We start from the raw sequence: 11,312 nt of genomic DNA, 5'->3' as shown, positions 1-11,312 counted from the left end.
TTTTGAGCGTGGCCGTTGCCAGTACCGCCTGACTGGCTCCTGTAGGATTTTCGAGCGAGATCGTTGCCAGTGCCCCTGGACTGGCTTGTGCGGGTGGCACATAAAAGACACCATTTCGAGCGTGGCCGTTTTCGTGCGGGTGACACGTAAAAGCACCCACTACACTCTCTGAGTGGTTGGCGTTAGGAAGGGCATCCAGCTGTAGAAACTCTGCCAAATCAGACTGGAGCCTGGTGTTGCCATCCGGTTTCACCAGTCCTCAGTCAAATCGTCCAACCCGATGATGATGATCTCTCCTTTGAAAAGAGGATTTTAGCAGCAAAACATTTATTCTACCACCACCACCACCGACATCATTTAATGTCTGCTTTCCATACTGGCATGGGTTGGAGGGATTGGCAGGAGCTGCACCAGGCTCCAATAATCTGCTTTGAAATGGTCTCTACACCTGGATTCCCTTCCTAACGCCAACCAATTGATGGATTTGCTGCTTTTCACATGACACCAGCAGTTTGAAGATTCATTAAATGGTGTTCCTGTGTTAATTATTGGAGGACACTCAGAGCGTTTCTGTGTTTATTTTTTTAACAGGAACTTGAAGGAAAGTTTTACCTTATTTGGCAAATTGCTGAAAGATTGGCAGAACCATTAGTGTTAACCTGTTGCAGCCCAAATATTCTAAGTTCAAATCCTTTCACAGTCAGTCTTGCTTTTCACCCTTCCAAGGTCAATAAAGTAACAGGGGGGTCCACAAAAACACTCTGATTTCACAATGTTATGATATTTAAACTAATTCAAAGATATTGATAAACATGTTGTGAACCGATTCTCTAAAAGCAGTTATTTAATTTTTTTTCAGGCGATTTAGACATCTTTAACCAGAAAATCACAGGGGTACAAGGAAATCTAAAAATGGCCATCACCCCACAGCAACACAGCTGGTGTGTACTGGAATTTGCAAGACCAAACAGTGTTGTGGGCATGCAATGTGCTTTCAGACTCAAATATCATACAATTCCACTTGCACCCATTCCATTCGGAAATGGTACAACGATTTTAGTCAGAAAGGGACATTCTGGCCGACCATCAGTCTCAGAGGAAGTTATTGATCGAGTTAGAAGAAAATTTGTGCACAGCCCCAAAAAGTCAATATGAAGAGCTAGTCGAGAGTTACACCTCCCCAAGGGCACAGTTTGCAAGATCCTACACAAACACTCAAAGTTTCACCCTTACAAGCTGCAATTAGTCCAAAACTCCACCTGAAAGATAATGGAATGCGGTTTGAATTTTGTGAGAATATCCAGCAATCAATGGAAGATAATGATAACCTGCTGTGAAAAGAAAATCATTTTCAGTGATGGTGTTATTTCACATGAACGGCAAAGTCAATAGGCATAACATGCGGATATGGAGGGCTTGAATGTCCCCACGTTACCCAGGAAATTGAATGAGACTCACCAAAAGTTAATGTGTTTTATGCCGTATCAGAGAGAACAGTGTATGGCCCCCTTCCTTCTTTTAATGAGGAGCTGTTACTGGTCAAAGTTACCTGGAGATGCTGACCAACTGGATGTTTCCACAACTAGCTGCTGAGGGTGATGGCTACCTTTTCCAGCAAGATGGTGCTCCACTGCATGGCATCTTGTTGTCAGGAGATTTCTCACTGAGTACTTGCCAAACAGATGGATTGGTCATGCTGGACGAGATGATCAAGTGTTCTGCAAATGGCCTGCGAGGTCAGCAGACCTAACCATTTGTGAGTACATGAAGAGCACAGTTTCTGTACCACCCCTACCTGCAACCCTGGTGGAGCTGAAAATTTTGATCAGTGAAGCAGTTTGCATGGTAACTCCAGATATGCTGCTGAGTGTCTGAACCAAACTGGATTATCACATTGATGCTTTCCGAGCAACTAGACGCATGCACATTGAGTACCTTGAATGCTTCCTTCCACCACATGAAGGAAATCCTGCATCTGAAGCTACTAACTGTGAAAGACTATTACAATAAATTTGCATGTTATGTCTGTTTAAAATCAGGGAGTGTTTTTGTGGACACCCCTCTGTGTATTGGTGTCTCTTGAACTTGGAGAATAACCAAGAATCCTGATGGAATCTTCTTTGTGTTGGTTGTGCTTTAAGGACAGATGAGCGTGTAAACTCCCAAAACCACAATATTTTTGCATGGAGCAGAGAAACCCACCTCACTCCTCCACCCCGTATTATTAGATTGATGAAACATAAAAACAGAACAATGCCACACCAAGATGTGTCCTTGTTAGTCATTGAGGTCTTCTACTAGAAGTCAGCAGAAGACCTGAATCTCAGCAAAAACTGAAAGTGTTGGGGAAAGTGCTTCAGATGCATGTCTTTAAAAGGCCAACCTCCTAACAACTTGGTGACGTCAGATTGTCTTTGAGAATTATCAAAGACAAAGATGTATTTTATGTTCATGGCTGCAGAGGAAATTAGATTTCACTAAACAGCATTGTTAAATATTTCTCATTTTTATTTATTGTTTAACATTTTTACAGCTATTGTTTGTTAGTATAGTGTACAGCTATTTACAAATATAATCCAGAGGTGACAGAAATGGACGGAGAACTCAGAAGGACATCGATAGGAGGAGATTGAACTATTTAAAAAATCCTTTCTACTATAGGCACTAGGCCTGAAATTTTGGGGGAGGGGGTTAATCGATTACTTCGACCCCAGTGTTTCACTGGTACTTAATTTATCAACCCCGAAAGGATGAAAGGCAAAGTCGACCTCAGTGGAATTTGAACTCAGAACGTGCATATAGACGAAATGCTGCTAAGCATTTTGCTCAGCGTGCTAACAATTCTGCCAGCTCACAACATTAATAATAATAATAATAATAATGGTTTCAAATTTTGGCACAAGGGCAGTCATTTTGGGGGAGGGGATGTATCGATTACATTGATCCCAGTGCATTACTGGTACTTAATTTAGCGACCCTGAAAGGGTGAAAGGCAAAGTCAGCCTTGGTGGAATTTGGACTCAGAACACAGCAGCAGACGAAATACCGCTTAACGATTCTGCCAGCTCACCGACTTGATGATGATGATGATTGTTTCTATTATAAACACAAGGCCTGAAATTTGGGGGGGAAGGGTAGTCGATTACATCGATTCCCAGTACTCAACTGGTGCTTAATTTATCGACCCCGAAACGATGAAAAGCAAAGTTGACTTTGGCAAAATTTGAACTCAGAACGTAACGATGGGCAAAATACTGCTAAACATTTCGCCCAGCGTGCTAACAGTTCTGCCAATTCACAGCCTGAATAATAATAACAGGTGGTGAATTGTCAGAGTTGTTAGAGTGTTGGAGAAAAAGATTTGTCTGAGGATGAGGATCTGTAAAAAAGCAATAAGAATTCCATTGTTATGGGAGGAAGTCAGCCGAGGCCATCATTTGTTGACCTGATGCTACAAGGACAGAACACAGACAAAACAGCATGTACTTAGCAGAGAAATAAAATCAGTCTCAGTGGAATTTGAACTCAGAACATAAAGTTAGCAACAGAAGCAGTATTAATACCAAAGGGCAATCATTATATCCAACTTAATGTGGATGTTGTGTTGGAACACATGATACTGTGTTATTTTGCCCTGAGAGAATCTCTCCTATGGACAGAAGCACATTGTGATTAATTATTTTTTAATAAGCCTCTTCAGGCTATTTGCCACATCAAAGCCTGAAAAGACATGGAAATCCTATAAATACATCATTGGTGGTGTGATTTGGCTGATATACAGCTACTTGATATCTGTCACTGATGAGACCAGGTAGGTTGAAATTACATGATCCGGCAGTTCTGTCACCCATGGCAGATGATTCTCATCTGCCAATGAGATGAATACAAGTGTTTTTTATGCACCATGAGTCCATGTGAAATCCTCTCAAGTTAAATAAAATCAGTTTTCAGCATTCTAACAAAGCATCCACATTAAGTTGGATACAAAGGTTGCCTTTCTTGGATGGTCTTCTGATCCGGCTGATCCCTGCAAAGGTTGTTTAGAGTTTTTGATACAAGGCCAACAGTTTTAGGAGGACTGAGTATTTGACCTGATACTTTATTTTACTGACCCCCAAAACAATAAAAGGGAAAGTTGACCTTGATGGAATTTTAGCTCCAAACATAAAAAACTGGAAGAAATACTGTTTGCAGCATTGTGTCAGACAATTCTTGCAGCTTATCACCTTACAATAAGAATAATAATAATCATTTGTGATTGTTAATTAACACTATTCTGTGATCGAAGGTAGGACCCCTTTTTTTATGCTGATACTCTGCGATTTCCTTTCAGACTTTCTGTAATTGCTGTTGGATCTGTTTTATCTGTTTGTTGCTTCCAGTTCTTCAAGTGTCATCATCATCATTTAACGTCCCTTTTTCCATGCTGGCATGGGTTGGACAGTTTGAGAGGAGCTGCTAAGGCCAGCAGCCACACCAGGTTCCATTGTCTGTTTTGTCATGGTTTCTACAGCCAGATTCCTTCCTAATGCCAATCACTTTACAGAATGGGCTGAATGTTTTTTTTTTCTGTGGCACCGTAGCCATTGCAATTGGTTATATCAACTCCAGTATTTGTCTGGTGTCTATTTTAGCAATATTGGAATAAGGAAGGTCTAAGTTAACTTGCACACAATTTGAACCTATTACCTGAAGGTTTATAGCCAAATCCCATCCAGTATTTTGTGTGGCACTCTACTAATTCTGCCAATTCAGCTGAGAAGTCTTTGGGTACCAGAATCTCTTGAAGACTTTGTAAAAGATGTCAGTCTTTACAACTGGGAGACAAAATGTTACAAGGCAATAATTTAGAATTTAAAAAAAGTTATGTACACAACTAAAAGTAATCCTTTAAAATATTTTACAATTTCCATGTTTCCTGATGTTGTTGTTGTTGGTGCTGTTCACCGGAATCTTCCTTTTACAGGATCAAACACGTCCGGGACTGGTGAAAAATAGAGAGACAGATACAATTATGGTCAGGTTTTGAATAAATTAAAAATGATTTAACGACAGAAACTGGACACAGGAAAAAACAAAAATGAATTAATTTTTAAACTGGAAATATTTGAACTCCAAATGTAACGACAAACGAAATGCTGCTAAGCATATTTGTCTGTCATGATAACGATTCTGACAGCTTACCGCCTTATATAATAATAATATTGGAATAAGGAAGGTCTAAGTTAACTTGCACACAATTTGAACCTATTACCTGAAGGTTTATAGCCAAATCCCATCCAGTATTTTGTCTGGCACTCTACTAATTCTGCCAATACATCTGAGAAGTCTTTGGGTGCCAGAATCTCTTGAAGACTTTGTAAAAGATGTCAGTCTCTACAACTGGGAGACAAAATGTTACAAGGCAATAATTTAGGAGGAGTGGCTGTGTGGTAAGTAGCTTGCTTACCAATCACATGGTTCCAGGTTCAATCCCACTGCATGGTACCTTGGGCAAGTGTCTTCTACTATAGCCTCGGGCCGACCAAAGCCTTCTGAGTGGATTTGGTTGATGGAAACTGAAAGAAGCCCGTTGTATATGTGTGTATACGTTTGTGTGTCTGTGTTTTTCCCCCCAACATCACTTGACAGTCGATGCTTGTGTGTTTATGTCCCCATAACCTAGTGGTTCATCAAAAGAGACCGATAGAATAAGTCCTGGGGTCGATTTGCTCGACTAAAGGTAGTGCTCCAGCATGGCCACAGTCAAATGACTGAAACAAGTAAAAGAGGAATAATAACACAAGAATTTGGAATATGAAAAGTGTAAAGGTTTTTCCTGTAATAATTGGGTGCCTTGGGAATTGTGAGCAAAGATAGAAACGAAATGGTTGAAGGGGGTTGGAATAGAATGCCCTGTGGAGCTCCATAAAAAATTTGCCTTTTAGGAACAGGAAAGATTATCAGAAGGGATTTAAGCACTTGATAGACTTTTGAAAGCTTGTGGATACCTAAGGTTACAGGTGGTAACCTGCTACCCACATAAATTTTACCTGGAATAAGAATGAACCTGAATCTAATCAATGATGATCCTTTTTTTCTATAGACACAAGACCTGAAATTTTGGGGTAAGGCATTAGTCGATTATATCAACCCTCATGCATAACTGGTACTTATTTCATCAACCCTGAAAGGATGAAAGGCAAAAATCAACCTCGGCAGAATTTGAACTCAGAATGTAAGGATGGACGAAATGTTGCTAAGCATTTTTCCCAGCATGCTAACCATTCAGCCAGCTCACTGCCTTAATAATAATAATAATAATAGTAATCCATTATATTATAGGGACAAGGCCTGAAATTTGTATGGGAAGGGATTAATTGATTACATTGACTGCAGTCAAACCTCATCAGAATTTGAACTGAAAACGTAAAGACACACGAAATGGGTTTTTGTATATCCAGCCATAGAAACCATTCCAAAACAGACAACTGAAGTCTGGTGCAGTGCTCCAGTTTGCCAGTTCCTATCAAACCGTCCAACCCATGTCAGCATGGAAAGCACACATTAAACAATGGTTAGGATCTTTATTATAAGTCTTCATGATTCAGCATGAGTTCTGCAGATACTTTGCTATTCTTGCCCAACCAGTTCTTGTTAGTGTCCATCCATTGTGTTCTTTGCCTGCCCCATGATCTTCTGCTGCTCATGTTTTCCAGACCTCTGCTTCATCGAATATGGCCTTAACAGATGAGCTTTTGTGTTTTCACAATGTTCAGGCATTGTTGTTGCCTTTCACTTATTTATTATAACAGCCATTCCTTTGTCTGATGATCTTCGTAACATTCTCCTAAACATCGACACTTCAATTGCTTGGATCATATTCTCTTCAAATTTATGAGAGTAGACATGCGAAACAGAAATTGGCTGAACTGAAATGAAACATTGTTAACCTTTCCTATGATATCAAGTCCCCTTTCTGCTGACAGTCAACACTAAATGGATCAACCTCCGAAGCCTGCTGCTGTTGATTCACAAATTGTGAAATGTTGTGTCAGATGCAGTTGGCTAAGTTGAAATAAGAAGAGTTGTGTTTCGAGAAACAGCAAAATAGTTGCCAAAGTCACATTCGAACTTTTGACCTATCTGTAATGCCAGAGGACTGAAGTAGCAATTCACAGGTTATGAGTTCAAATTTTGTGTGCAAGTGTTTCGTTTATGGAGCTGTTGGAAGTAGATACCAGCTCATTGCAGACTGGAACCTGACACTGGCTTTCTATTCTGAAGAGGCAGCTTCTTGGATACTTGCATCTTCACATTAGAGATGACCAGAGAAGCAACTGCCTGACAACATCCAAACTAGTTGAACTAAACTGAAAGTGGTGACGTCACTGCTTAATCAAAGCTGCAATAATGATTCAAGGAAACACAAATACTTTTTGGATCATTTTCTACGAGACAGGGGAGGTAACTCTAACTATTTACAAAAAAACCATATTTAACACCAAGTTTAATTAAAATTTTAAAAAATAAACGGGGTGAGGGAAATACCAATAAGATATCAATATTAACAGATGAAGTAAAATAATGATGAATGAGACTGGTTCAGTAATTAGAGATTTCAACACAAATGGTGAAGTTGGTGATGATTGCTGGAGTCAATAAGTCCTTTGGTTTTTAAAGCTGTTACACCGTTATAAAATGGACAAACATATTGCATTTATAAGTTTGTAAAATATGAAGAGAATATATTATGTGGGAGACGAGGCAAAAAGTCAAGTGTTTTACTTGAGCAAAAGTTAATTTTTCAATGTAAGTCGATAAAGTTTGTTTCTCTCTTTGAAACATTGGGTTCTTTAATTTTTACTCTAAATCAAGAGACTCCAGTCTCTTTCTTAATGAAATAGCTTCCTCTGATGTTTATATGGCCACACACAGTTTTCAACACCATCAGAATTGACAGCTCTATGTGTAAGGCCCAGGTAAGGTATTACAGACAAATTACCAATTCTTATGAGATGAAAATGGTAGCATTTCAATCAAAGAGGGATATTCATCACAAAACAAATAAAAGAACTTTCATTGAACAAAAAAAAATGCCATGTAGAGAAGAGTCTGGACGTTTGTCTCAAATGGTTGCTGTTTCAGGAGACAAAATCTCTAAGTTCAAAGTTAATTTTTTTTAGTAAACAATTTTGATGGATTACATTAAAAAAAAAAAAACAACCTTATTTTACAAGTGGAGTCTCAGAGAAATATAAGGGAATAAATGATGTCGAGTATATTGGTGATATTGATTTTACCATTCCTTGAGATAAAGATGGTAAAATCTACCTAAGAAAAATATGAGAAACAAAACACAATTTCTGAAATGGATTTTGTTCTGAGATTCTAACACTTCTGTTGGGTTTCTAGCAGCAAATTCCAAGATGTAGCATCTTGGCAGGTGCCACGTTAAAGGCACCCAGTCCACACTCTGTAAAGTGAGACAAAGAAACACACACACAATGACATGGCCATGTGGTACAATATTTACTTTCTAACCATGTGGTCTTGGGTTCAGCACAGAATGTGGCACCTTCAACAAGTATTTTGTTATAGCCACAGGTCAACCAAAGCCTTGGGAGTGAATTTGGTAGAGAGAAAATAAATGAAATCCATTGTATATATGTGTGTGTGTGTGTGTATCCTTGTTTTAACATCATGTGATGAATGTAATCAAACATCCCCATGATGCGGTGTTCGTTATCTTTATTCTGTGAAAAACTTGTCTGGCAAAGTAAGAGCATCCAGCCATAGAAAATCCATCCCAATATACTTCAACCGATCCATGAAGGAATGGAAATGTGGATGTTAAATGATTATGTATTTATTTTTCTCACTTCTGTACTCCTGTATTGGTTGAGGAAACTTGATACAAAATCATTTTTTACTTACATTTTTATCTTTCTCATCATTTTCCAAAATAGTTTCACTTTTTTCTGTTTCTTTCTTTTTATCTTCTTCACTTTTTTCATCTTTAGCATCTTCCTGTAACAAATTTACAAAAGCAAGGATGTAACTCCTCTCGGACTACAGTAGCCACCACATCTAAATGGGGATTAAATGTTAGCAAATTTATTGGGCCCATGCTGGTACCACATGTAAAGTACTGTTGCTGGTACCACATTAAAAGCACCCATTCTGGCGTTATGTTAAAAGGGTTGATGCTGGTCCCACATAAAAAGCACCCAGGCATTAGGAAGGGCATCCAACTGTAGAAACCAAGCTAAAACAGACAATTGGAGCCTTGTATGGCCCCTAGTCTTACCAACTCTCTTCAAAGTGTCCAACCCATTCCAGCATGGAAAACAGACGTTAAATGATGTTTTACATTTCACACAACAACCCTATTCTCCTCCATATTTGACTGAAACAGAAGAAGCTGAGAGAAGTAGGGGGCTGACAGAGTCCCTCCTCTCTAAAAAGTTTCTCCTCTTCTTCTGTGGAAAACCTTTTGTTCTCCAAAATTGAAGAAGGAATCTCGCAACAATGAGTGTGGCGTCCTTTTGTCGTTTCCACAGCAACTAAACTTAAAACCTGGAAACTTATTCTGAACGTTTTGTACAAAACTCCTCTTCACTCTTTGGAAGAGGTCAAAGTCCAATAATGTCATATCACCATGACCACCACCACCACCACCGTCGTCGTCGTCGTCGTCGTCGTCGTCATCATCATCTGCCATTGAATTAGTAAGCTCTGAGAAACAAGTTTCTTGTAAGAGTGTCACAACTATACAAAAGAACAAGTTGGAAAACTATTTTCATTGAGAGTAGAGAGGAGTAATGTTGCCAGGGATGCCTTCTGCATAAAGAAAATATAGTTAAGTGCTGCTAACATAATTCTACAAAGAAAAAAAGGATGTTGTAAGATCTAACAGATCTTAGAACAACTGAGAGAACATAATTTCAGTTTGTGAAAATAATTCATTGATTAAACAATTTAAAATTTCCCAAGAACACCTGACTTCTCTCTTTTGTCTCATATGATAGAATTGTCATTAACACTAATGATTTTTCATTACAGATTTGATTTTAGCTGGGAGTAAGGCCAGCAGAAAAATATAGTCCTAACTAAGATTTGAACTCAGGACTGCCAGTTAACAATACAATCAAATGAGGAAGCATCTACATGGTTGTTCAACCTGTTTGAAATAGCAGCCAAATCTCTCACAGGGAAGGATATATTGGATTGTGTAATGTTAGCTAAACTGTCTAGAATGATGGGATGGTTGTGGTTGGACTGTCTTTGATCAAGGCTGACCTAGCACTAAACAACAGTACAATGTACTGCTTTGATTTCCAATGGTCAGCTGTACCACCACTGTGGTACCTATTTACAATAGAGTGGACTGAGCCAACATTGTTAATTAAAAACACAATGTGGGGGGGGGGGGCTGATGAGAACCTGGAATCTTTTAGGTCAACACTCAACTATCAGTTGTGTAAGTCAACACCCCCACCTGTTGCCCTGCTGTCATTCATAAGTCAACAGCCATTATTTCACTCACCTTGCTGTCATTCATAAATCAACACCCCCACCACTCACATTACTGTCACTCATTAGTCAACACTCTATCACTCATCCACCTGTCACTCATAATTCAACATTCATCACTCACCCTGCTACTAATTTCATAGAGCAAAAATATAATACTTTACCTTTTCGCCATCCTTCTCTTTTTCCTTTTCCTCCTCCTCTTCCACCTCCTCCTCCTCCTCTTCAACAGAATCTAAAATATAAATATTAAAATCATCAACACTTTGTAATCAAAGCAAGTCTTTGATGTTGGTTCAATTCCCAAGAGTGACAGAGGAATCATGGGAATGCATTAATGGAATAAACTACCCATCATATTGGTCAGATGTTCAAATCCTATAACTGCCATTGATGTATCCCTCAAACAACCAACAAAACAACCTCTACATGATCCCTCAAACTGCTAGAAATAGCAGCTAAATCTCAGCCAGTTTCATGGGGATTTGGCTGTGATTTCGTTAAATAAGGAACATACACACTAGATAATGTAGCCCTGCAAATCCCTTATAAAAAATGTAATAGGCATGGTTGAATTGTCTTCAGTGAGAGGTCTGCTAGACCAGGGTTGACTAACAACTAAAAAACATCAGTTTGCCATTGTAGTAGTAAGATAAGTGAAACAGAGTTGCAGAAAGAGAAGAAGTCAAAGAAATATTGTTTTGGTAATTTTGAAGATGGAAAGTGAAATTGAAGCTAAATGATATTGCTGTTGTTGAGATATGATGCAATGTATATATATGTGTGTGTGTATATAT

The 11,312-nt window shown here is 38.8% G+C and overlaps 2 protein-coding genes across 5 annotated transcripts in view; one reads left to right on the top strand and one right to left on the bottom strand.

Moving 5' to 3' along the window:
- Positions 1-2,497, top strand: part of LOC106869907 (transmembrane protein 242) — a 23,238-nt gene extending 20,741 nt beyond the window's left edge. The window contains exon 5 of the mRNA XM_052965829.1: positions 860-2,497. The gene's annotated coding sequence lies outside the window, so the exon portion shown is untranslated. The remainder of the gene's footprint in view (positions 1-859) is intronic.
- The window catches only part of LOC106879913 (X-linked retinitis pigmentosa GTPase regulator), a 57,500-nt gene continuing 48,675 nt past the window's right edge, over positions 2,488-11,312 (bottom strand). For all 4 annotated transcript variants that reach the window (XM_052965824.1, XM_014929662.2, XM_052965826.1 and 1 more), the window contains 3 exons: positions 10,680-10,750; positions 8,917-9,009; positions 2,488-4,984 (listed from right to left, as the gene is read on the bottom strand). In XM_052965824.1, the coding sequence (XP_052821784.1) occupies positions 4,961-4,984; positions 8,917-9,009; positions 10,680-10,750 (188 nt within the window). In that variant the 3' untranslated portion in view covers positions 2,488-4,960. The remainder of the gene's footprint in view (positions 4,985-8,916; positions 9,010-10,679; positions 10,751-11,312) is intronic.

The sequence above is a fragment of the Octopus bimaculoides genome, chromosome 2, assembly GCF_001194135.2.
Source record: "Octopus bimaculoides isolate UCB-OBI-ISO-001 chromosome 2, ASM119413v2, whole genome shotgun sequence".
NCBI lineage: Eukaryota > Metazoa > Mollusca > Cephalopoda > Octopoda > Octopodidae > Octopus > Octopus bimaculoides.
Note: the sequence above shows the minus strand (reverse complement) of the source record. Positions and strands in the feature narration are given on the sequence as shown.